This window comes from Pinus tabuliformis, chromosome 2_1 (assembly GCF_031772625.1).
Source record: "Pinus tabuliformis cultivar Carrire ecotype Pingquan chromosome 2_1, CPIR1, whole genome shotgun sequence".
Taxonomy (NCBI): Eukaryota; Viridiplantae; Streptophyta; class Pinopsida; order Pinales; family Pinaceae; genus Pinus; species Pinus tabuliformis.
This window is the reverse complement of record NC_142299.1, coordinates 699,596,086-699,623,897: the sequence shown is the minus strand read 5'-3', so window position 1 is coordinate 699,623,897 and position 27,812 is coordinate 699,596,086. Positions and strand designations below refer to the sequence as shown.

General features: G+C 38.8%; 1 protein-coding gene and 1 non-coding gene across 2 annotated transcripts in view; one reads left to right on the top strand and one right to left on the bottom strand.

The window, feature by feature from the left end:
• LOC149202517 (uncharacterized) overlaps positions 1-27,812 on the bottom strand; it is a 75,078-nt gene that overhangs the window by 20,781 nt on the left and 26,485 nt on the right. The window contains exons 6-12 of the mRNA XM_089401615.1: positions 21,619-21,818; positions 21,385-21,491; positions 21,198-21,297; positions 18,235-18,453; positions 17,971-18,119; positions 17,630-17,771; positions 17,308-17,448 (exon numbers count right to left, since the gene is read on the bottom strand). Coding sequence (XP_089257741.1) covers positions 17,308-17,448; positions 17,630-17,771; positions 17,971-18,119; positions 18,235-18,453; positions 21,198-21,297; positions 21,385-21,491; positions 21,619-21,818 — 1,058 coding nt within the window. The remainder of the gene's footprint in view (positions 1-17,307; positions 17,449-17,629; positions 17,772-17,970; positions 18,120-18,234; positions 18,454-21,197; positions 21,298-21,384; positions 21,492-21,618; positions 21,819-27,812) is intronic.
• LOC149202518 (U6 spliceosomal RNA) lies at positions 5,791-5,891 on the top strand. Its single transcript, XR_016254098.1, has one exon. It is a non-coding gene; the product is annotated as a U6 spliceosomal RNA (small nuclear RNA).

The following is a 27,812-nucleotide window of genomic DNA, read 5'->3' as shown; positions in this document are numbered from 1 at the left end:
GGTTAAGAATTTGACCTTCTCGAGGGGCTTCGTAAGAATATCGACGACCTGCTCATCGGTCCCAATATGATGGAGCCTTATTGCTCCTCGCTGTACCATATCCCGGATAAAGTGGTACCTGATATCAATATGCTTGGAGCGATCATGAAACACGGGATCCTCAAAAAGACGAATCTCACTCTGGTTGTCACAGAAGATCATGGTGGTACCAGCACATGTCCAAACAGCTCACTAAAGAGCTTCCTCAACCAGACAACTTCACAAGAGGCCAAACTAGCAGCAATGTATCCAGCCTCAACGGTGCTTAAAGCAACCACTTCTGCTTCCTGCTCATCCATGATATTGAAGCAGAACCTAGAGAGAAGAAACATCCTGATGTGCTTTTGCTATCCAACACATTGCTAGCCCAGTTTGCATCATACTAACCATGGAGCCTCACATTCCCAGTAGTGTATCTCAGTCCATAAGTGATTGTGCCCCGAAGATATCTCAAGAGATTCTTGGCAACAATCCAAGGTATGTGATGAGGCTCAACCATAAACTGGCTCAATGTATTCACTACAAAAACATATGTCCGGACGGGAGTTCACCAAGAACATCAAGGCCCCCACGAGTTGATGATACTTAGAAGGATTTCCCAAATCAGGGCCAGCAGTACTTCTACATAACTTCTTGGAGTTAAGTTCTATCGAAGTAGTCACGAACTTGCAGTCCACCATCCCAAATCTTTCAAGTATCTTCACAATATATTTTCCTTGAGAAAGGAAAATCTCGCCTGGATTTTGCCAGACCTCCAACCCTAGGAAGTAATGCATCAGTCCTAGGTCCTTCATCTCGAATTTGGAAGCCAACTCCCTCTTACATTGATGAATAAGAGGGTCTGCACCTGTCAGAAAGAGATCGTCCACATAGAGTACCAAGATGAGAGGTCTATCATTCTCAACCTTAAAGTAAAGGTTCGGATTAACTTCACTTCTTGTAAATCCCAACTTCATTAGATAGCTATCAATCCTCTCATACCAAGCCCGAGGTGCTTGCTTCAACCCATAGAGGGCTTTCTTCAACCTGCATACATGTGTCTGACGATCTTGAACTTCAAACCCCTCAGGTTGTTCCACATAGACTTCCTCCTTAAGTGAACCATGCAAGAAGGCAGTCTTGACATCCATCTAGTGTAGATTCCATCCTTGCGAGGCAGCAAGGGCTATAATCGAACATTTGTGGTGTAGCGAGCAACAGGTGCAAATATCTCATCATAATCTACACCTTCCTTTTGAGAGAAGCCTCGAGCAACAAATCTGGCCTTGAACTTCTCAGCACTTCCATCAACACCATGCTTGATCTTGTAGAGCCATTTAGAGGTGACAACAGATTTGTCTTGGGGTCTAGGGACCACATCCCAGACATCATTCTTCATAATTGACTCGTACTCTTCATTCATAGCATCCTTCCATACTTGTTGCTTCACAGCTTCTTTGAATGAGCAAGGTTCAGACTGAATAATGGTGCTCATAGCAGTTAAGTACCCTTGGTACCTATTAGGCTTCTTGCTTTCACGAAATGTCCCCCTTAGTGCAACATGTCTCTCGGCATCTTCGAGAGTTTCCCTCAGCCATGAGGGTCTCCTTTTGGAGGAGGAGGGCTCATGAGGAGGAGGATCAATGGGATCCATCAATTCTTCAACATCGGGCATCGACTCATCCTGCGAATCTCCCTGATTTCCTACATCTGCTTCTTTGTCCTTCCTTGGAATAGGAAGGTTGCTAATCTTCCTTAGGGCAGCATCCTCATCGAAGGTGACATCATGACTCAACTCTAGCTCTCTTTGATCAAGCACATAGATTCTATATGCCTTAGAAGTTTCACTATAGCCCACAAAAGTTCTTTTCTTCCCAGATGCCTCTAATTTACTTCTCTTTTCTTTCAACACATGAAAGTATACGGGACTACCAAAAATTCTAAAATGAGAAACATCAGGTTTCTTACCAGTGAAAACTTCTTCGGGAGTTTTGGAGTCCAATGCTTGATGAGGGCATCAATTTTGAACGTACACAGCAGTGTTGGTAGCTTCTCCCTAAGAACTTTGGAAGTCCTTGATCATGAAGCATGGAACGAGTGGCTTCTATAATGGAACGATTCTTCCTTTTAGCAACACCATTTTGCTCAGGAGTATATGTAGTAGTAATCTCCCTCTTAATGCCAGCTTCCCTGCAATAGTCATTGAATTCATTTGATTCATACTCGATTCCATTATCGGTCCTCAATATCTTGGTCTTCTTCCCTGTTTGATTTTCCACCAAGGCTTTGAAGGCACGGAACCATGAGAACGTCCTTCTTCTTCAAGAAATATATCCAAGTATTTCGAGAGAAGTCATCCACAAAGACAACATAATATAAATATCCTCCTAATGATGTCACAGGCAACATACCAGATAGTTCAAAATGAACCAATTGCAAAATGTCTGTGGTCTTGCTATCACTTGAGGGGAATAGTCCCCTTGTATGCTTTCCCTCGGCACATCCCTGACATACACCTTCATGCTCTATTTTGAATTTGGGCATACCTGTAACCATATTCCTTGCATCGGGTAGAGCCTTATAATGAAGATGCGCAAACCTCCGGTGCCATAGTTCGGATTGAAGAGATGTGTCACAAGACATGGCTCCCAGTTGACTTCCTCCAACTTGATATAAACTGTCAACTCTGACTCCAAAAGTAAATGCTTCTTTGAAATTTCTTTTCCACACACATATCTTTCCATCGATTGCCACCTTGAATCCTTTGTCTTCCATCGCCAAGATAGACACTAGATTCTTCTTTAGATTAGGTACATATAGTACTTCTTGAAGATGAATGGTGTTACCTTGATTCAATTGAAGGGTAACATTCCCAACTCCCTTCACGGGATAGGTGGCATTGTCTCCAAGGATAATTTCCAAATTTGTATCCTTCTCTATCAGATTTGAAAGAGCTTCCTTGTACCCGTTGAAGTGCCTTGAGGCACCACTATCAATCAACCAATTTCCCAAAGTATCTAAAGGAGAGGCAGTAGAGAGGGAAAATAGAAGATAAATTCCTTTTGCTTAGAATTTACAACATTAGACTCATCATGCCTGGAGTTTCTTGTTCTTTGAAAAGCTCGATCATTTCCAAGTTGAGCAACAGAAGCATTCCTTTTCCCTTTGTTGTTGAACCTGCCATTTCTTTGATTGTTGTTGTTGCCCTTGGAATGATTATGATCATCATCATGAGATGTGTCCCTTCTATTTGGACACTCCCTAGCAAAGTGACCAAACTTGTTGCAAACAAGCATCTTCCCTTCCTTCCATTTTTGAATCCCGGTCTTCCTTGACTTTGCTTCTTTGAACCTGCATTGTCCTTCTTCTTGGCATGAGTGGAGAATGCAATAGGATTATTCCTATTCGAAGGCATCTCCAATTCCATCATCCTTGTTTCTTCTTGAGAACATCTAGTCAGCAATTCTTCAAAACCTAGAATTCTGTCATTATTGAGAATAGTAGTGTTGAACACATGCCATTCAAGAGGAAGACCTCCAAGGGCAATGAAAGTGAGCTCCCTCTCAGCAATAGCTTCACCAATCGAAAGAAGATCATTTTTATCTCGGTAATCCTCATGAAGTAGGATTGAATATCCTCACTTTTTCCCTTCTTTATATCCTTCAACTTGTTCTTGAGGAAAATAATTTGATTTGCATTGCTAGATTTGAACATGCCAACCAACCTATCATATATCTCCTTTGATGTATTCAAATCGGAGATGTAAGCAACTAAGTGCTTATGAATAGAATCCCTAATGATCTTCTTGGCTTTGACTTCACCCTTCTTGTACTTTGTCTTAGCAGCAGCCGGTGCATTTGAAGGAGGTTCCAGAATCTTTCCCTGCACATAATCCATGACATCTTGCTCTTCTAAAGTCAAATCAAGAGACATCTTCCATGCATGATAATCAGACTTATCATGAAGCTTATCATCAGACTTGAAGTAGGATGTGGAGGCCATTGAGACTTGTTCTTGATCAGTGATTGCTCCTCTTAGTGATTTCTCTTCACTCTTGCTTGGGCTTTGTCTTCACCTCAGCTCTGATACCATGTTAATTTTAGGATAACAATGGTATGTTCTATGCTTAGAGCAATTTTACTTCAATTTCTTTATTAGCCCAATATCATATCCACTTTAGCAATCACATCAACATGATAGTAAAATGCAGATAGAACATAAACAATAACAGTAAAAGACAAACCAACACAAGAGGACACAAGATATGGCACCAACCAGGGACAAACCCTTGATCAATTCTTCTTATAATTCTTCAAAAGTTCAGCAGAGAGAGAGTACAATTTACAATATTCACTTGCCCAAACTAATCAGTCAAAATAGCATAAACAGAAAGCCCTAACCAGAAAGTCAATGCTGGTCAACATGGCTGAGATTGACCTCCAAAACAGCTCAGTCAACCATGGTCAACTCGGCCTCCAACAGCTGTCAGCAAGATAATGCAGCCCAAAACACTCCGAAAATAACTAGTCAAATCTGGTCAACGAAAGTCAATGCAACAACCTGAATTAAGGCAATCAACGATGGTCAATGCAGGGGTCAAACTGCCTCAATTTTTGTGCCCAAAACAGCGGCCTGCCCAAATAGAAGTCTCCCTCACAAAACCGAAGTCAAACAGGGTCAACGCTGGTCAAAGTCATCCCCCTGAAATTTCGGGCTCCTGAAATTTCAGTCAAATATGGTCAACGCAACAGCTAGAAAAGACAATCTTCGTTTCACACGTGTGGAGAGAGAGAGGCCCAGAAATCTGTACCCAATCAAGATGGGAGAGAGAAAGATGAATGAGATGAAATGCCAAAATGACAAGGAGGCACCTTGTATTCATATGCAACGTTGAAAGCTAGAGGAGGCTAATTTGATAGCTGGCCAACCTTGACAATTTGTCCATAATCAAAATAAATTCATAACTTCATTTGTACGTGTCAGAATGGGGTGATCTTTAGATCAATCCTACACCTCTCGGAAAGAGGAATCCAAGAAAAATATCAGCTGCCTCATAAGAGCTTTCCAAAGTGATGTTTGGCCCTATTTGCCAAATTTAACAAAAAGTGAAAGTGCAAAATTTGGGATAAAGAAACAATTACAAATCCAACCAGACGTGAAAATCTAAGTGTCGTTAATAATGAAATATGATCAACCAACAAAACGACTCAAGTAGATGATGGAGATTTAAATGCTGAGTTTAAAGTGCAAAAAGATCCTAAAGTTGAAATCAACAAGAAGCAACTTACAATTGCTAAGAGTGCCTTATCATTACCCAAATCACAAATTTGTTGCAATAACCAGTCAGCTTCCCAGTGTTGACAATTCTCTAACCAAAGTCAAAATTGTACTTAAAAAAAAATCAAAAATTCAATATGAATGGAAGTCAAAAATGAAATATGTCGAAAGTTACAATCACAAAATATTTAATCAAATACCCCATTATACAATTCTGAAAGCAATCAATCACAGATGGAATGACCTTCTATATTGAGAGAATATTGTTCAAACCTTCACAGGTCTTATCGACTTGTTTCCTCAACCAAGACACCACCAAGATTAGTTAATCAAGTAAGCGAATTACAAGCCGGATTAAAAATATAACCTTCTCCTGATCATGCTTTGAAGACAGGATCCTTTTAAAAGTGTGGACGTGTAATACACAAAAATTATGTCACATACAAGAGTAATAGTAAATACATCATTAACATGAATATATGATAGCAATGGATAGTCTCTTTGGGACATCTGATAAAAACAGTACAATATAGATAAAATTAACATGGGCCCTAAACAAGGATGACACTAATTTAAAATTGGATTGTAATAAAAATAGAAACTTTAAACCGGTGTTGTCATACTCTTCCTAGACTCCTGAGGAGTCTGGCCAAGTCTCACTAAGTTAGTTGTGGGCCTAGTACACCCCAGGGACTCCCCAATCAAACTCAGCTAACTTATTTGACTCAACTGACTTGGAAGTCTTCGCCTCAAACTCAGGAGCCTAGCACAAATCCATCAAACCCAAAGAAATTACCAAAAATACTCCACACCTGTGATTTGACCAAGTAAAACTTGTTTTGGAGGAAGTTTTAAGAGGGAAATGAAGCGTTTGAGAGCCATTTCTTCCTTGGAAGAGTATTGTGCATTGTCACTGTTAGGGGGCTGAGTTCATTATTTAGGAGAGCAATTAAAAGAGGCTTCATCATCATCACTGATCAGTGATCACTAATTGTTGTGTAAGGACGCTTCAATTCATTAATGGCTATTACCTGAAGGCTGCTGTCTGAAAGAGGTGTCCAAATCTCATTAATATATTCTTTTGCACAAAATTTACCATATTTTGAGTTTTTCTCTTTCCAGTCTTAGTTAAGTCTTTTCCTAGTCTATGTTAAGTCTTTGTCAAGTCTTTTTAGAGTCTATGCCAAGTCTTTGTCGAGTCTATTCCAAGTCTTTTCCAAGTCGCCAAGTCCCAGGCCAACTGAGTCTTTGCCAAGTCGCCAAGTCCCAGGCCAGCTGAGTCTTTGCCACTTTTCTTTAAACAGAAATGAAGAAGACTCGGCAATGAAGGTTGCTATGGAGGAAGCCCGAGTCTGCGAGGCCAAAGATGTGGTTGGCAGTGTGAAGGGCCCTACACTTGTCCCATCCACTACCACTTGCCTCCAAAGCACTACATAGTCAAGAATTGCAAAAAACAATTAAAGATTACAAAATTGATAATAATAAAAAAGTGAAAGACAAAAGGACCATAAACTGGAATGCTCACAGCAAAAGCCAAAGAAGAGCACTGGAGTTATGAAGTTCGGGATGCTTTGCCTTCCAGATGCTCTGAGCAATCTAACTCAGTCTCTACACCTCTGCACAATGTTGGAGCAAGGATTCTTTGGCAAAGAAGAAGAAGATTGCACAGGAAATTTCTAAGATTGTAATCTGTAGAAGCTCCAGATTAAAAAAATAAAAAATAAAAAAGCTGATTATAATTCTGCAATTGCTGAGAAAAGCCATTATATGCCAGTTTACCATTTGGGTTTCCAGGGTAACCCTCTGTTATCTTATGGTGTGTTAATTGATTGTATGGTTGATAATTGCTATCAGTTGCTTCGTCTTGGCATATGGCTGTCTTTTCTGTTCAATTAACAAACCAAATCACTGCCAATACTCATGTTTTCAAGCCACTGTGAAGGCCACAAAAGCTGGTTATCTCAAACCATTCAATTGAGAGCTAGAGGAGATCGACAGTCTATGGGAACATAATTGTTGGCTATTATTTCCTTTTCCAGACTAGATTTCTATCTTAATTGCTGGAAATCAGCAATTTACTCCTTCCTTGGCTGTTGTATTGCTGGAGAGAAACCATATGTCTAGCTCTTCTCTTGTATTTACTGGAATTTTATTACAGTACATCACTACAAAACTTGCTTTGATTTCTTAAGCATCTCCGCAATCGTTCACACAATCAATTAACAACAGCTATGTTTGCTGAGATATATGTGTGGAATTGAGAACCCAATCTCATAATTGGATTGATTGCTGGTTTAAGTGACTAAGTGTTATAAATGCTTAGCCACTGGCATAGTGTGTTTGCCAGTAAGCTGGTGTGTCCAATTGTCGTGTTAACCACATAGTACAGCCTTGTATTCGCAGTTTTGTATAGAGTACTCTGTTTGATCTCTTCCTATTAACTCAATGTTGACTATCTCCTCAGGTGCATGATTAATCTCATAAATCTGACCATTCCTTTGATTGGAATGTGCTGAGCATTGGACTACAAACAAAACAGCAAAGCATGATATTAGCTACAGCCATATTTTATAAGCAAACAAACAAGAAGCATAACCAAACCAAAACATAAATCTTCAGCCTTGCATTTGCAGTTTTGCATAGCGTACTCTGTTTGATCTCTTCATATTAACTCAATGTTGAATTTCTCCTCAAGTGCATGATTAGCCTCATACAATCTGACCATTCCTTTGATTGGAACGTGCTGAGCATTCGACCAAACGTAACAGCAAAGCATGATATTAGCTACAGCCATATTTTAAAAGCAAACAAACAAACAAGAAGCATAACCAAACCAAAACAGAAATCTTCTTTTCAGTATTGAATCCATATAGATGAAGCATTCTCTCAGCCTATGTTGCACGAAACTTCTAAGAACCCGGCATTCCGGGCCGTACCCATACCCGATATTTCGAAACTCGACCGAAACTTGGTCGAAACTCGACCATCATGTAATCATCTATGAGAGTTCATAAGACTTGGTTTTCCTTCTAAATTGTCATCTATGGCTCTTATTCCCTTCTTTCTTGCAAGATAACGTGTTATTCACTTTTTTATAAATTTCTTATATATATATATATATATAAACCACACACATATGACCTTTCAGCCATTGTTTCCATTTATGGGAGGTGACATTTCTAAACATACCCATTTCGGAAACTCTGAAACATTTCAGCGCTTCGTGTAACTTAGCTCTCAGCTAGTTTATAAATTGCAGAGATATGACAATTTATTCTGTGGTAAGCTTCCATGTTGATGAGGTGGATGATGCAGGAGCATGAGACTTGGAGGGAAAAGGCTTCAAACTTATTCCAAAAATACAAAAAAATTTACAAGCAAAGGAGTGGGATCCTTTAGCCATCAATTTCCATGTTTTTCTAGTTAAACATAGAGCTAGAATATAGGATTTGATCATGATGTAATAAGTTTTAGTTAGTTAGTTGTAGTGGAGATTCTCGAGGAGAATGCCTCGCAGAACAGATAGGATTAATAAATTTTAGCCTTTGAATTAGGATCTGGTTGTTAGGATGAACTAGTACTTATGTAATTTTCACGCTATTGTAAAGGGATTTTGACTGTTGAAGAAATTTGGCTTCCTTGGAGCGAATTCAGTAGATTTGGAAGATTTAGTTCTATGTATGTGAATGATAAATTCTTTGTCAAATCCCGAAGGATAATCTCCTTCAAAATCTTTGTTTATCGTGAATTTCCAAGTTTAAATGGTGTTTTGTGAAATTGGTTAAAACTGTGTCGATTTTGTTAAATTCCGTGTTTTTCCTTTTAAACTGAGTTTATCGTAAATTCTGAGTATATCAAGCGGAAGGTTGAGATTTGTAGAGGGAAAACCACATACAGAAACTGAGGCAAATCAACGGTGTTCGGCACGGAAATCAACCAACAGTTAAGGAGGTACCCCAAGTGGTTATCGGGCACAAGAAAGGCCGTAAGCGGTATTCACCGTTTGGGCTCCGATTCCATACAGAACGTGCCACGTAGTGGAGAGGAGAGCGAGAGAAACCACTTATCGGGCGGGTTTAAGGTGCGCAGGTTAGCTGGCCAATATGTTTGTGAGCCGTCAGATCTGTTGGTGTGAGATCGACGGTTGACAGAGGTGGAGCAGGTTCGAGATCGGGGAGTATTGTAACCGTTGGATCTTGGATAGATCAACGGTGAAGAAGAGAAGCTGACAACAATTATAAATGCAGATATATAATCTTTAAAGTCCGACTTTTGTGTTGGCGCGTTGTTTTCCATGTCATTTTATGTATTTCCGCTAAAGTGTTGTGGTCGATTTATAAAGAAAATTGGCTAAGTTGTATGGTTCCGGGTTTCTAAAGGCGGATTTCAAGTTTTATTAAGCTATGGTTCATATCACCGTCGGGTCCGAACCAGTGGAGGTTTAGTGGAACTCTACGGTTCTTGGACGAGTCCACTAACGTAGTGATGCTCAAAAAGGTTATCGGTGTATTGTGATTGCCGATAGCGAAGTGCAATAGTGTATTCCATTTCTTATGGAATAACTCCGCCGATGGTGTATTTTGCGTGTTAACGCATTTCTTTTGGGGAAACAGGGCCAATAGTGTTAAGTGCCTCTGTTATGAAATTGTGCCCAATAACGAAGGTTTGGGCTATTAATAACAAAAGGATTGGTTATAGCGGCCAAAAAGGGAAAAATCAATCAAACAATTAGTCTAGAAATAGATGATTGATACTCCAGTTGAGAAAGACGAAGGGATTCTGCCAGAATTAGAGGAAGTTGTATCAAGGTTTGAACATTTGTCAATTACGCCTGTACCCCCGCCATCATTAGTGGTATCAGAGCAACCTGTTGACACTGAATTGAATCTCAGAAGTAAGAGAAGGAAGTCCAATATGGCTTTCAAATTTGGAAGAGGACGAGGACGTGGTAGAAGAGGATGACCAGTTGCAAATGCTGAGGTGATGGAAGCTATGCAACATATGTAATCTAGATTAGAAGCATTAACAGTAGGGAGAAATATAGATGATGGGGATGTTAGTGAGCCTGAGGTTGAAACTAAAGAAGAGGAGGAAACTGTAGCAGTTACTCCTGAGATGAGATTCTTCTAATCAGTGTTGAGATCCACAGCTAGGCCAAAAACTAAGGTTTCAATATATGAAGGAGGATTGAATCCAGAAGAATTGATAGACTGGATTAATGGCATGGATAAATTCTTTGATTATGAAGAAACAGAAGATGAGAAGAAAGTAAAGTTTGTTGTCACCAAGCTAAAAGGACATGCAGCACTTTGGTGGGATGGAGTGCAGGCAGAAAGAAAGAGTCTTGGCAAGCAACCAATCAGAAATTGGAATAGGATGGTAGCAAAGCTAAGAGGTAAGTTTCTACCAAGTAATTATCAACAAACCTTGTTCAGACAGATGCAGAATCTTAGACAGAGGTCTATGACAGTGAGAGAATATACAGAGGAATTCTATAAGGTAAGTATAAGAGTTGGACAAACTCAGGATACAGATGAGAAGGTGGCTAGATATGTGAATGGTCTTAGGATGGACATTCAAGATGAGATAAGTATATTGTCTCCTAAAACAGTAGAAGAAGCTTATCAGATGGTACTAAAAGCTGAAGAAAAACTCATGAGGAAGCAGTCTGCCAGAGGAAGAGGTACTTTCCGAGGAAAAGGAAGTCAAGGTGGTAGAGGAAGATCTATAGCACCTAAAGATGGAGCTAGCAGCAGCTCAACTCAGCATGCAACCACAGGAGGTGATGCAGGTGGCAGAGGGAGTTTTTCCAGAGGAAGAGGAGGCAGAGGCAGAGGAAGAGAAGTAAGATGTTACAGATGTAACAAACTGGGACACAAAGCTTTTGAATGCCTTGAGAATGCAGGAACAAGTCAAAGGAATGCAATTGTTTCTCAAGTTGAGGAAGAAGCAGCAGTAGTGACAGAAGAAGAAAATGTACCAGAGAGAGAAGAATCTTTGGTAGTCAATAAAGTTTTGCTGAAGCCAGCGAAAGAGATAGTTGAACCATCACAAAGAAAGACTTTGTTCAGAACAATGTGTAAGGTTCAAGGGAAATGCTGTCAAATAATCATTGATAGTGGCAGCACTGATAATTTGGTCTCTACAGAAGTGGTGGAGAAATTGAAGCTGAAGACAATGAGACATCCAACACCTTACAAGGTGGCGTGGTTACAAAAGGGACATCAGTTGTTAGTGAATGAACAATGTGAAGTGGAGTTGCAGTTGGGCAAATATAAGGATAAAATTGTATGTGATGTGATGCCCATGGATGTGTGTCACGTATTGCTTGGAAGACCTTGGCAATATGATAGAGGAGCTATGCATGATGGGAAAAGAAACACCTACAAGTTTGGTAAAAATGGTATCAATCATACATTGTTGCCTATGAAAGAAGAGGATGCATCAGGAAAGAAGACTAATCAAAAAACCCTATTACTAGGAAGAAAGGAATACTTACAGCAGATTAAAGAAAATGAGGTAAATTTTGCTGTAATTTGCAAGCCCAAAGTAATAATGACTTCTACTAAAGTTTATGATTTACCCATTGAAATTCAAGAAATGTTGGACAACTATTGTGATATCGTTGTTGATGATTTGCCTAATGAGTTACCACCCATTAGAAGAATTAGCCATCATATAGATTTGATTCCTGGAGCAAATCTACCAAACAAAGCAACTTACAGAATTACTCCCACAGAAAATGAAGAGGTTAGGACGCAGGTTCAGGAACTGCTTAACAAAGGACTGATCAAAGAAAGTTTGAGTCCTTGTGCAGTACCAACAGTGTTGAGTCCAAAGAAGAATGGAGGCTGGAGAATGTGTATTGATTCAAGAGCCATCAATAAAATCACAATCAGTACAGATTTCCTTTACCTAGAATAGAAGATTTGATGGATTGTTTGAGTGGAGCAAAGTATTTTACAAAACTAGATCTTAAGAGTGGTTATCATCAAATAAGGATAAGAGAAGGGGATGAGTGGAAAACTGCTTTTAAGACAAATGAAGGATTGTATGAATGGAGAGTAATGCCTTTTGGGTTGTCAAATGCACCAAGTACGTTTATGAGACTCATGAATGAAGTTCTTAAGGAGTTTATTGGTAAATTTGTAGTAGTATATTTGGACGATATATTAGTTTACAGCAGGTCTAAGAAAGAGCACATGAGACACCTGAATTATGCCTTACAAAGGTTACAACAAGAGAAATTATTGTTGAATTTGAAGAAATGTTCATTCATGAAAGATGAATTAGTATTTGGGTTTTGTTGTTTCCGCTGAAGGATTGAAGATGGATCCAGAAAAGATCAAGGCCATCATGGAGTGGCCTTCACCTAAAAGTATCTTTGAGGTAAGAAGTTTTCATGGTCTTGCTAGTTTTTATAGGAAATTCATAAAGAATTTTAGTAAGATCAATGCTCCTATTGTTGAGACTATAAAGAAGGATAAACAACCATTTAGATGGACTGTTGAAGCAAAAAAGAATTTTCAGCTGTTGAAGAAGAAGATCACTGAAAAACCTATTTTGGTTCTACCTGATTTTAGTAAACCTTTCCAAGTAAAATGTGATGCCAATGGAGAAGCTATTGGAGGTGTTTTAAGTCAAGAAGACAAACCTATAGCTTATTTTAGTGAAAAGCTGAATGACTCAAAGAAGAAGTATTATTCTTATGATAAAGAGTTTTATGCAGTTGTGCAGTCATTGAAGAAGTGGAGGCATTATCTAATGTCAAAAGAATTCATACTTTATTCAGATAACCATGCATTGCAGTATATTATGCAACAGCCAAAGCTACCAGAAACATGCCAAATGGGTACAGTATCTTCAAGTCTTCCATTTTGTCTTGAAGCATATAAATGGCCAATCAAACAAAGTTGCAATGCTTTAAGTAGGAGAAATACATTACTTCTAGAGAGTCAAATTCAAGTGTTGGGTTTTGTTTTTCTTAAAGAACTCTATGAGAAAGATTTAGATTTTAAAGAGGCATTTAAAGCTTGTAAGAATCATGTTTTGATGGATAGGAATAAATGGTTGGATTATTTCTTACAAGATGGATTGATGTTTAAGAGAAATCAGTTGTGCATACCAAATTGTTCTATGAGGGAGAACTTAATCAAAGAAAAACATAGTGGTGGACTTGCACGACATTTTGGTATAGATAAGACTTATGAGCAGTTGGACAGATTTTATTTCTGGCCGAAAATGAGATCTGAAATGTAAAAGTATGTGAAAACTTGCAAAGTCTGTCAATATGCAAAGGGAAGAAGCCAAAACACAGGTTTGTATATTCCATTATCAATTTTAGATAGGCCTTGGGATATGGTAAGTATGGATTTTGTTTTGGGCTTACCAAAGACTCAAAGAGGAAATGATTCAATTTTTGTTGTAGTGGACAGATTTTCAAGAATGGCACATTTTATTCCATGTTATAAAACTAGTGATGCTACTCACATTGCTAATTTGTTTTTCAAGGAGATTGTAAGATTGCATGGGTTGCCTAAGAGTATTGTCTCAGACAGGGATTCATTTCTGGAGGACACTACGGAAAAAGTTGGGAACTAAACTGAATTTCAGCTCTGCCTATCATCCACAGACTAATGGACAGACTGAAGTTGTGAACAGGAGTTTGGGTAATCTTTTAAGGAGTCTTACTGCAAAAAATCCAAAGTAGCGGGATCAAGTATTGACACAGGTTGAATATGCATATAATGACTCCCCTAACAGGAGTACAGACAGAGTCCATTCCATATAGTTTATGGAATGCATCCAAGAGGAGCATCTGAGTTAAGAAACTTGGGAAAAGATGAGATGAGAAGTGCAGAGGGAGAAGATTTTGCTTCAGAAATACAAGCAATACATGAACAAGTGAAACAACAGCTATAGGATAGCAACATCAAGTACAAAAACAGAGCAGACATGAGAAGAAGAGAAGTGAACTTTGAAGTTGGAGATTTGGTTTTAGCACATCTAAGGAAGGAAAGATTTCCAAAGAGGGAGTATAACAAATTGAAGTTCAAGAAAATTGGACCATGCAGAATATTGAGGAAATTTTCTGCAAATGCATATGAAATTGAATTACCCCCTGATGTTGGAATATCACCAATTTTCAATGTTGCTGATTTGTACAAGTATGAAGGTGAAATTGCAAAAGATACAGAAGAAGACCAAGAGACACAAGAAATTGACTGGGTAAAACAGTTACCTACAGCAAAGGAATTACAGCCAGAAAGGATTTTAGACAAGAAAGTGTTCAAGAAAACCAAAGGACAGGAGTACTTCCAGTACTTGGTCAAATGGAAGGATCAGCCAATTGTTGAAGCTACTTGGGTAACAGAAAACATGCTACAGAAGTTGGGCAATTCTGTAGAAGAGCTCATGGACAAGAGCCCATGAAGAATTTTGTCCTCAGGAGTCTGATGCAAGAGCATGAGACTTGGAGGAAAAAGGGTTCAAACTTATTCCAAAAATACAAAAAATTTACAAGCAAAGAAGTGGGATCCTTTAGCCATCAATTTCCATGTTTTTCTAGTTAAACATAGAGCTAGAATATAGGATTTGATCATGATGTAATAAGTTTTAGTTAGTTAGCTGTAGTGGAGATTCTCAAGGAGAATGCCTCGCAAAACAGATAGGATTAATAAATTTTAGCCTTTGAATTAGGATCTGGTTGTTAGGATGAACCAGTACTTATGTAATTTTCACGCTATTGTAAAGGGATTTTGACTGTTGAAGAAATTTGGCTTCCTTGGAGCGAATTTAGTAGATTTGGAAGATTTAGTTCTGTGTATGTGAATGATAAATTCTCTGTCAAATCCCGAAGGATAATCTCCTTCGAAATCTCTATTTTATTGTGAATTTCCAAGTTTAAATGGTGTTTTGTGAAATTGGTTAAAACTGTGTCGATTGTGTTAAATTCCGTGTTTTTCCTTTTAAACTAAGTTTATCGTAAATTCTGAGTATATCAAGCGGAAGGTTGAGATTTGTAGAGGGAAAACCACAGACAGAGACCGAGGCAGATCAACGGTGTTCGGCGTGGAAATCAACCAACAGTTAACGAGGTGGTTTGAAGAAACCCCAAGTGGTTATCGGGTGCAAGAAAGGCCGTAAGCGGTATTCACCGTTTGGGCTCCGATTCCATACAGAACGTGCCACGTAGCGGAGAGGAGAGCGAGAGAAACCACTTATCGGGCGGGTTTAAGGTGCGCAGGTTAGCCGGCCGATATGTTTGTGAGCCGTCAGATCTATTGGTGTGAGATCAACAGTTGACAGAGGTTGAGCAAGTTCGAGATCGGGGAGTATTGTAACCATTGGATCTTGGATAGATCAACGGTGAAGAAGAGAAGCCGACGACAATTATAAACGCAGGTATATAATCTTTAAAGTCCGGCTTTTGTGTTGGCGCGTTGTTTTCCATGTAATTTTATGTATTTCCGCTAAAGTGTTGTGGCCCGATTTATAAAGAAAATCGGCTAAGTTGTATGGTTCTGGGTTTCTAAAGGCAGATTTCAAGTTTTATTAAGCTATGGTTCATATCACCGTCGGGTCCGAACTAGTGGAGGTTTAGTGCAACTCTATGGTTCTTGGACGAGTCCGCTAACCTAGTGATGCTCGATGTATTGTGACTGTCGATAGTGAAGTGCGATAGTGTTATTCCATTTCTTATGGAATAACTCCGCCGATGGTGTATTTTGCCTGTTAACGCATTTCTTTTGGGGAAATAGGGCCAATAGTGTTAAGTGCCTCTGTTATGAAATTGTGCCCGATAACAAAGGTTTGGGCTATTAATTACAAAAGGATTGGTTATAGCAGCCAAAGAGGGAAAAATTAATTAAACAATCAGTGTAGAAATAGATGACTGATACTCCAGTTGAGAAAGACGAAGGGATTCCGCCAGAATTAGAGGAAGTTGTATCAAGGTTTGAACGTTTGTCAATTACGCCTGTACCCCCGCCATCAGTGGACAGGCCATTGGCCCACTGTCTATAGATCAGACACACACAAATTGAGAAATCAACCAAAGTTAAGCCCAAGGGCCTAGCTTGACTGGGTGTCACTAATGTTATTGGGCATTTAGCTAGCTTGTGCCCATAGGTGACCAATTCAAATCCCCCTGGGTGAGGCACATTGACCTACACTGATGAGCTTACTAGGGATGTCCACAAATGTAGGGAAGCATCCCTTGAGTTTTTCTACAAGGTTCTCCTTGGACAAAAAAGTGATAAAAATGGTCCCATCCTTTCATGTGAACCACCCCTCAATGTATATATGATTAACATTGTAGCATTTGTATCTGAGTTACACATATATGGATACGAGAATGGATACATATAGAATACCTTAACGAATACAAAAAAAAAATAGAAAATCAAGATACAACATGACAAGGATACGTCAAGTACATACATACAAAAAGACACATATATATAAGAACTAGGTAAAAGAAATTCAAAAATACCATTCATGGATTACAAATTTGGAAATAAAACCAAAGAGAATGATAACTACGTGGGGCCCAGACCCTCTATTTATAACTTGATTTGTAACAAATTCATGTTAGCATTACTCTTTTTGTTTTATTTTTTATTTTTTAAGTTTTACCATCCAAAAGATCCACTTAAACAACCTATACACTAACCAAATTGTCAGTTGAAATAGCCAATACAACATTCCAAAACTCTGAAATGCCACTGAAATGTTTCAGTGGTGTTTCAAAGGAATTTTATAAAAGGAAAGGTTTTCAAAATGCTTAAACGCATTTATGGTACCTTGCAGTGGAGTTTCCAGTAATATAGATTGAATACAGTATCATATCATATCAGCACAAACATTTTTTTAATCATTTATTGATCTATAGTGGATATTTCATAGTTAATATATGGGTGTGTTCATTACAGTTTAACCTTGAGCAAATATGACAGAATGGATCAAAAATGTGTTTAAGAACTAAATGAAAAATTGAAACTCTTTCATTACCCCCATTAACATAAGAGCTTCAGTTCTGGCTTCTTCAGTCTGAGGAACATGTAGATTCATCTCATCTCCATCAAAATCTGCATTGTATGGATTGCAGACCGATTCATTGAATCTGAGAGTTCTCCAAGGCATTACCCTTGCCTGGATAACAAATGAAGGGGACAATTAAAAAATATTTACAGGTTAACAATATAGATAACTTGATAATGCTTATGCCAAAGCCCGTGTAGCAACTAAAACACATGTGAAACAAACTACATAAAATTTAAAAAAGAGATGTATTTTCAGATTCAGTAAGAAATTGATATTAGTGATATGTCACCCTGTGGCACATGATAGACATTCGATGAAGACTTGGTTGCCGGTTAAAAAGTACAATATCTCCATCCTCAAGATGGCGCTCTACTATACAGCCATATTTCAGCTCTGCAGCAACACGTCTTGGATTCCCAATTTTTAATGATCTACATTACCGACCATAGTCACATTAAATAAATTTCCAATATTGCATTCTTCTCACCCTTTGATTGAGATTATTAAAGAGCTGTTCCTGCATCAATCATCTTTTTGTTCTTCATCAACTTCCAGAAACATTATAAGTACTTTCATTGAGCAATCAAATACTAAACAAATGCAGAGCACACTATGAAGACATAAACTCACTGTCTTGAACCATCAAGAGAGATAACATAATTTGCCCCGGGGTACTTTGAAGGTCCATTACTAACACACTGCCTCAGTTTCTCAATATTATAGCGTGAAACCTTTTCAGGATATGTCAAGACCATTGCCATCAACATTGGCACAGCTACCTGTAAAACCCAATGTCAAAATGGAAATACCATAATTTTAGCTATGCCGATCTCATAGGATACAAAAAAATATCATCCTTCAGTTAATTAATATATGTCCTTGTTTGAAACTAACCTCAGTAACTTTGAGATTAGGATCAGGGGAAATCACAGTCCGTCCAGTAAAATCAACACGCTTTCCAGACAGATTTCCTCGAAACCGACCCTGTTTTCCTTTGAGACGCTGCACAAATCCACGCAATTGTTTTCCAGGAGGCTGCATACCTGGAGGTAGACCTGGAAGGTCACTGTTGATATACATGGCAGCTTGAACTTGGAGCAAGTCCCAGGTTTCCTGAAAAGAAATTTCAAAATTTACAGAAGGGATAAAACAAAAGCACTGAATATCATGAAACCGAAGATGGAAGTGAATAGTAGACCTGACAGGTTCTAACAAAGATTAATTAAAATGCCGATCAACAACTGAAGTTTTTTCTCAACAAATACTTTTGTATTTGTTGCAATCTTTTGATGAGACATCTTTTCACTTCACAACTAGTTCCGTTAGTTGCATGGAAAGAATATTTTGTAACACAAATATAGCTAGAATAAGTAAGAAGAGTGAGCATGTCTGTAGGAAATGGAAGAGCATATCTTGTCTTTGCTCCTTTGAATTATTGAAACATAAAATGCATTCGTTTCAAAAGATATATTAGTAATTATATAGCTAAAACAGGCATAGTAAGATCATTCAGACAATGAATAACAATCACATGATTTTCAGAATCTAAATAGAATGAGATATCTGGCAGTGCATAGCAGCAGCAAGGCTTGCTACCAAAGGCTACAAATCAGTCTCGTTCCAAACCTTCTATGGATTCCATCAATATGATTAAAGAAGATCAAAACAGAATCTCTGACCTCTATACTGCTTACAGGGCTTCTTAGCAGATGTTTCCCCACAGAACAACACAGCTCTGTTAGTTTTCAGGGTTGAAGTGTTCACGCCATGCTTTGGGGGCGCTTCATGTGATGTGGGACCCATGTTGTACGATGAGTCCATGGTTGTTTCATGATGGACTTGCACACAGAAGGTAACTTGCTCATTGACTGCTTCACCTGATATGGATGCTTGATTGACATTTTTCCTTGAAGGGTTGGAGACCTTGTGATACCATGATCACTTCTTTATGTAGCTGGCACATGAAAATAGAGTCGTTTGCATGGAGGGCACCCTGCAATGGAGGAGATTTGGGCATTGTGGAGGAGGACGTCAAGCCCTAGACAGCAAAGGGTTGCTTGGATCACTTACATGTGTTGAATTTTGTAGCTATGGTCGGTCTTCAAAATTAATGGATTATCCCTTCAAATACATGTAATAATGAATAAAAGACATGTTCTTCATGTCGGCTTCAATAAGATGGAATTTGGAATTTCTAAATTTGAACTTTTGGCTCCAAGAGTATCAAGTCAGCCCTCCAAGTGTTCAAGTCAGCCCAGCTTATAGAGGCACCCATTCGGCCTCCTAGAAGACTATATAAAGGCTTCGACCTCCTCCTCGAAAAGCAATTCGGATCTCTTATTCTCCTGTTCACACATGAAGCACCAGACCAAGATTCTTTTATGGGCAGACCTAATTATCTGAGGCAGACCGAGTTCATAGCAGACTGAATCTTCTGACACAGACCAGATCTCTGAGGAAGGCCGAAATTCTCTGTGCCGGAGTTGACCACAATTCCTGAGGCTACTTATTTGTGTTTGACCAGGTTTGACCTAGTTTTGGTCATGGTCAAGTCTGACCTTGTTTTGATCGAAAAAGATCAGATTGTATCTCTTGTTGAACTGAATAATTTCTCCAAGGGTTGCTGGGTTTTTCTCCAAGTGGATTTTCCCAGGGTAAAATACTTGTGTCCTTTGTTTGGCTGTCTTTTTTATGATCCTACTAGCATTTTTGTTTCTACTGTTGAGATCTTCTGTGCAATTGCTTTATGAAGAATGTGAACACAAGAAAGATTAATTTAAGAAATCATAAGAAGTAATTATGATTTATCAGATTAGAACACCTTTGAAAAATCAACATGGAGGCTAGCTTTGGTTGAGGGAATGGACTTGTAAGCAGTTGGACTCAAAGATGGCACATTTCTTTGGAGAGGTGTTGGCGCAATGGAGCACTTGGAGGAGTAGAACCATTTACTTGGAAGATTGCTTGTGGATCATCATCACCTTGGAGCTTGACATCTGTCACATGTGGGAAGCACTTCACATGAGTCTATTTGTTTGTAGTAGGTTGCTTGTAAGGGTTTAGACTCACTTGTGTATTGTTCGCCCCCCTTACCTCTCATATATATAAAGGAAGGAAAGTTTTTCAATCATCATCTTGATCATCTTATTTTTTAGAGATTTGAGGAGAAGATCACTTTACTCTCTCTCTCTCTCTGATTCTTCTTTGTATTTCTCTCTTTTCATCTTGGAGCACTAGGATTATTGGAGGATTCTTTGAATATGCTCAACCTAGAACCTTACCCTACGAAGACTAAGGAGCTATGGTTTGTGAGAAACCCTAGGGGAGAACAATCTTATGCTTAGAAGAAGAGAAGGGAGATGTCTTGCTTGGATCCAAGGAATCGTACTAGTGAGATACTAGTTTGTGGAGGAACTTTGGTGTAGCTAGGGTTTTTCATGGTTTTAACTTTTCCCTAGCTAAGATTTTGGAGCACTGGAGGATTTTGCACAACCTTGGGATGAGGCTTTGGTATGTACATGAACTTCATTTTGATACATGTATATGAATTTTTGAGCTGTCCAAAATTGTGTATTGGCACATTTAATTTTCAGATTGTCTATTTATAGTTGATGTTGTTATCTATACTATTTACTCCTCTAGGAGAATGAAACTACCTTAAAAAAGAAAAGAAAAGAAAAAAATACAAGCATACAGGACATGTTTCATTATATGAAATGGTTTCCTTAGCTAAACCTTAGCACTGTATACCACCAGAGACTGATTGCTCTTGACTGCAATACAAGAAAACAGAGTATTGTAACCATGATCAATATGATAAGTCCTGTATGATGCTGACTTTATCTCTTACCACTTACCATACAATTCACTAAAGGACTGCCACTTTCCAAGTGTGCATGTAAGGCCAGATTACTGCTCATGATATGTTGCAGCTTCATTGTAATATCATCTTCATTACTGCACGAAACCTGGAAAGTTCAGAACTAGGAACCATGAACTTAGATGGGATGTATGTTTGAATTGTGATCAACATGAAGTACTGACCTTCCACCATCTGTTACTACTGAAGGACGAATGGCCACAGGGGGAACTGTCAAATGTGTTACAATAAGCTTCTCAGGCCTATCATAAAGATATAGAACTTCACAATCCTGCCATTCCAAATGACTCCTGTCAAACAATACTGAACCATATAATTGACATCTCTTTCTAATATCATTTCCAAATATAAATACCTCTCAATGAAAAATTTCAAGCAGCTTTCAAAAAAAATCTTACCTCATCTGTCATCCTTTCAAAAAGGTTGAGAACTTTAATGGGAGTAAGATCATCTTGAATTTTATTCAAATATGGTTTTATTTCTTTGTTCTGTTTCACTGCTTCCATTAGTTCTGACTGGTAATCATTTCTAACATCGGGTACCTTGGAATACTTCTCATGAGCTATACGCAAAGTTGAGGTCAACTTCTTCACAGTTCCTGCAGCAAAGACAACAGTCCATTTCACACCAAGAGCATGTGCCCAATGCAGAAAGCTATACCAGGTACCTGTTAGCAAATATTCTCTATTTCATAATACTTTTAAACAAAATTTAGAAAAACACAAAACATATAATTTGTTTGACTGTAACCAATACCTTCAAACAAAATGTAGATAAAAGCAAAAAGAAAAAAAATATAATTTCTTCCACTGTAACTAAAAAAAAGTTGAAGCTCAATGTTTTCTTCGGCCTTTGAGCACATTTTGATTAAACAATAAACTGTTGGCATTATGTCACAGGTTTGGCACTATGGCACAGGTGTTGTCCTTGATGGCAACTCACTCAAATGGAAGATCTCAGTTCAGGCTCTCAGAATGAAAGAAAAAGAGATATACGCAGGTTCCTCTTAACCAGATCGCGTATACACGTGGGATTGCCGATCAAAAGGCACGTATACGTATGCACGCACTTTCATGCAAGGAAAAGCGCGTACATGTGGGAAAACTTATTTTTGGTCCATGGTATTTAGTCCTTGGTATTTGAACCTATGGTTTTGGACCTTGGTATCTCGTCCAAAGTATTAAACCCAGGTATTGCACCCCAAGTATTGGTTCTCAGTGGTTTTGGACCATGGTATTGAGTAAGGCCTAAGACTATAAAAGGGGAAGGAGATCATTAGGCAAAGGCATTCACTCAAGCATTGAATATCTTATGAAGAGCAAGATCTAGAATTAGTTTATGGTGCATTGCTGGATCTGAACCAAGGAGGAACTTGAGCGCTAAAAGATGAATAAGTTCTATTGATGGGTCAAGATCTTAAGGCTTCAATAGTAGTATCTTTGTGTGATTTTGATCTGTTATATTTGGTGCATGATTGGATCTATAAATCTGATACTCTAGGTATAACTGATGTCTGAATAAGTGAAAAGGGTAAATTATCTTTTATAGATCTGTAGGCAGGTTCGGCACATCAGAGGCGCGTATACACGCCGGTTCAGTAAATGAAGACAGCGTATATGCTAGTTGGCCTTAATACAGCAGCGTATGTACGCAGGTTTCTACATTTTGAAGTAGCGCACGTGTCATGAAATAGCTGCTTTTGTTTATTACTGCAGTGTTCTGGGTTCAGGATTGGTTTCTGGTTATTGTTACTGTATTCTGGTTATAGCTTTCTGAGAAGTGATTGGTTGATTCAGTATTGGTTTATACAAAGGAGATTGGTTGATTCAGATATACTTGATGTTTGATTGATGGATCCAGTCTGAAATATATGAAACATGGTCCCTGGAAGAAAAGAGAAGGTTGTAGCCTTCTGTAGGTCAGCACCTACATACTAGTACCTCAGCTAGTACAAGAGCTAAGGGGGGTTGTAGCTCCCTTCCAGGATAAGCTGGAGAACGAGAGAAGGTTGCAGCCTTCTACAGGTAGCAGCCTGCGTACTGGTATAAGACTGCACCAGTACAGAAACATTGTAAAAAAAAGTTTCTAATTAAAAGAAGATAGAGACAAATTGCAACAGGTGGGTTTCATCCACATTGGGTTTCCACCTTATATCTTGTGTTCTTATGTGTGACTGCCTGTTCTGTTTTACTGTTCCTGGTTACTGTTTATATGGTTTGATGCACAGATTAATGATCACCATCTGAAGAATAATTTAAATTACAAGTCTGTTGGTTATACGCTAGTTTCCTTAACTGCAGTTGCGTACATACGCGGTTTTTACTAACTGAAGTAGAGTATACAAATCTGATTGTAAAATGAAAAATAATTAACCTGATAACACTGATTCCCCCCCCCCCCAGTATTATTTCCAACATAAACAAGGAACCAGAGGTTATCTACAGCACAACGCACAGACTGCTAAACATCACTACTGCCAGACATAACTCATGACATAACTCCCTATTTAATTTATGTGAGAATAAGACCCACAAAGAAGGTGTACAGGAAAACAGATGGAAGAATCAAGTACAAAACAACTATCAGGCCCCTTCATACACCAGACCAGGTTCATCTTACTGCTTCTGCTTGGACAGCCAACTACCTTATGAAACAATCATCATAATCATCTGCATACAAATCTCCATTAAGAAAATTTACAACAGTACGCAACCATAAAGGTCCAAGAATGTAGAGGCGCCACTAATAGAGAATTGCATACAAGTACAAAAATAAATCATGGGAAAAAAGATCCTTAGGTCCAAGTAGATCATCCTCAAAAGTTATTATTCTTGAGTCCACCAAAGCTAGTGTTGTTGATTATGTCCCGTCCAACCTCTCCCAAGTCTTACATGACATTCACAGCCTTGGCATATATACAAAACTCCCACTAACTGCTCATGCTTATCTCTCATTTTTGCTCTTTTGATCACACTCACGATCACATCTACCAGCTACCCAAGTGACCATTGATTTTGATCAATCATGACATCACTCAACATAATTTAATTAAATAGCTTCTCCCCCACATCTATTCATGCATACATAAATACATGCACATGCACACACAAAGTTCCCCTACTTTTATTCACACATACACTCAAACCCAAGAAGCTCATTATGGTTATCAAGTTGGATTTATCTAAGACATATGATCATTCCAGTAGCTTAGATTTCAGACTGATCCTAGTTCATACAGGTAGGTTTCCTCCTATGGTTCGATGGATTGTTGGTTGTCTTTCCTCAGTTTCATTTACAGTTTTGATTAATGGATCTGCCTGCAGTGTTTTCAAACCAAGGGGTTTAGACATGCTTTCCCTCTATTCACCCCTCTTATTAATGTATAATATCTCAATCGAGCTATCAACATACAAGGCATCAGACTTGGAAGATCATCGGTCCTATCCCACTTGTTCTTAGTGGAGGATGTGTTGTTGTTTGGGAATAGATCTCTTAGGAAGGCTGTGAAATACATAGAAATACTGAATTTTCAATTTATATTGTAGTTCAATAGGCATGTAGACACTCACAAATCTTCCATTTCTTGCAATGTCCAACCCCAACTCACAAAAGGTGGCTACTCAGAATTTTACCATTCAAAAACATTGTTTTTAATAAAGAGATTAAATATCTAGGTTTTGTTATGAAACTTAATTACTATGGTTTTAGAATGTTATGAACATAATAATAATAAATAATGATAAGTTATTTAATGAAAAGATGTATCTTATCAGAAAGCCATGTCCATTAGTGAAAAGGCACCCCCGCCTAAGTATTCATAACGTGAGCCTCATTGTAATATTCATCGTTCTTACTCATTCTATCAATTATTTATATATCAATGCATTTATACAATTACAAATATATTGTCTTTTAAATACGAACAGGAACTGTTTTTACATTGGTATCAGAGCCAAGTTTTGGCTACCAGTATGTTTTTAGATCCATAAATTACAGAAACCAAAACATTTTTCAATGAATTAAGGGAAATAAATCAATCAAAAAAAGAATTGCTACAAGAAATCAAAGAATTAATTTAAAATGGTACAAGGAGCTTAAGATGCTAGATTCAGCACCTGCAATAGAAATCAACATTAACATGAAACAGGCTCACATTGAAGAACATTCTAACCAGGAAGAAGATTCAACCAAATTTGATGAGAAAGAAGTTAATAAAGAATTAGAGAAAGCAGTGTCTTCTGCCTCTACTCCAGCCTATAGCCCTGCACAGAATGCTGCTAGCCAAGATGGATCCAGTTTAATTATAATGGTGGACAATAAAGCAGCGAATGCAGATGTCTATGATCCATTTAGGTCAACGCCAGAAGGAAGTTTATTCAATGAATCGTCCTTGAAAACCCTTCGGACAATGAGCACATTGTGTTAAGGTCATTATGACTTAAACAAGGATGGAAGGCCAAGATATTAATGATGCAGATAATTATAAAGAAATCCCCAGCAAGTTTTTCTGTCTAATTTCAAGGGAATTCATTTTGGATCCAATTTAAATCCCTGTGCTTAACCTCACCTACGATCGAGACTCGGTGAAAGCTCTGTACAAGCCAAAAGATGTGCGGCCCAATCTAAGAATGAGAGTAATAGTGGAGGAAAGGATTCCCCACTATGACCTAGAGCCTTCCATTTTTATTCTAATTATTATTATCATTACACAGTTATGTTCATTGATTATTACCTCGGAGCAATCACATCCATCCATTTCAGATATGAAAAGAGATGGGCAACAAAGAAGAGAGCAAGAAAATGCTCAAAATAACAACAATAAAACATCAACATCAAGACAACAAAACATAAATTATTCAGTATAAGGTGATCAGAATAAGAGAAGAAGAAGAACAGCAACACGAAATGCAATTAACAAGTCCCGCTGCTCATCACACTTCTGTTGGAATTACGGGTGTTGGGACTTCAACGGCAACACTAAATGTTATACCTGATGATGAGGATGACAGTATGCCGAGCATACCAAGAATAAGTGAGAATAACATCAACAGGAGGACAAGGATCAGACCACTAAATGCAAGACCCCCAGGAAGAGGAGAACAAAATGAAAGAGACATGACCCCCTGAATTCTTCCAATTCAGGCAACCCAACCTCAAGCTCTTCCAGTTCGGGCAACCGAGCCTCAAGTTATTTTTGTTCAGGCAACTAGGCCTTGAGTTGTTCCTGTTCAAGCAACCAAGCCTGTCTGATGCGTGGATGTTGAAGAAAACAGAGGAACGAAGGATCTAGCGCATGCCACTTTCAAATGGTTGTGTGATATTCCCACTTAGCACTATTGCTAAGTGAAATTACAATTTTGCTCAATTTTGATAATTTTGGTCTTTGACTTAGGAGGAAGTGGGTTGAAGGGCCCCACTTGCAATTTTGGTTAAGGCACCAACATAGGGGAAGAAGGACAAATCGATTTCTTAGTGGATGGTGGGGGCCACCCCAAAAGGGAAATACACACTCCTAGCCAATTCGCACTCTTGGAGGGAGAAAGGCACAAGGAAATTGTTCCATGGGACCCACAAGGGAAAAAGAAGGTTCAAGGATAAATAGGAGAAGCATACATCAGTTTGGGGCTTTTGAACCTTTGCTAATCAAACTTACCAAGCACGCTTGAACTGTTGAGCCATGTCTGCAAGCGTTGTTCAGCACAGGAGATTCCAAAGCGAGATTCTCACCCTACCTATGGTGGACTTCGAGTGCCAACCCAAGGAGGAAGACCTGCACTATTTGGGAGTTGTTCCAGGTGTTGCATCAGGTATTTCGAGGGAATTATTCAGCAGTTTGGGCGTAGGAGAGAAGCACACACTTCCTGGGAGAGCTGATTGTGGAGCAGCAAACTTGTTGGGCTTTCTGGGAGAGCCTTGGACCATTCTTTGCTGAAGATTTGGAGTGATAGCCGGGCACATTTCAGTGGAATTTTTGCTGTAGCACTGACACCATTTCAGGGTCTGTGGGCCTGCGCAGAGGCAATCTCAGGGCCACACGTGGGAGTTGGGTGGATGGACATTTGGGGCTGGATTGAGCTGAGATTTGTAGAGGCATCCGAAGGGGAGTTTGGCTAGCATTTGCCATCATTTTGGAGGAGCTGAGTGGTGGCATTTCCAGGTGGGTTGAATTACCGGAGCACGTGGAAATTGGGGGTAAATTCAGAGGTCAGACATAGGCCAAACCCTTCCTAGGTTTTGGTGGGTTATTTGAGGAGAGACCGAGGTTAATTTCTTGGAATTTTTTGAGCACTGGAGGAGGGCCAAACAGGAGATCCTTACCAGCCAGCATTGCAGTTTTCTTGAGGGGGGGTATCTTTCCAGCATCCGAACACTTGTTTTCTTCACCTAGGACTTGTTTAGCTTGCCTTTGGCAAGCCCAGGTGCATTCACTCCATACTTATATTGTACCCCCATTGATTTATAATGAAAATGGCTCAACTTGGCGCAATTTTTGGAGTATTTCTAGGTGTTTAATTTCTTGTGTGAAATTTGTGTTGCATGTACTGTTGATGCTTTGTTTATCACTGTTAATTTTCCCTTAGGAATATTACAG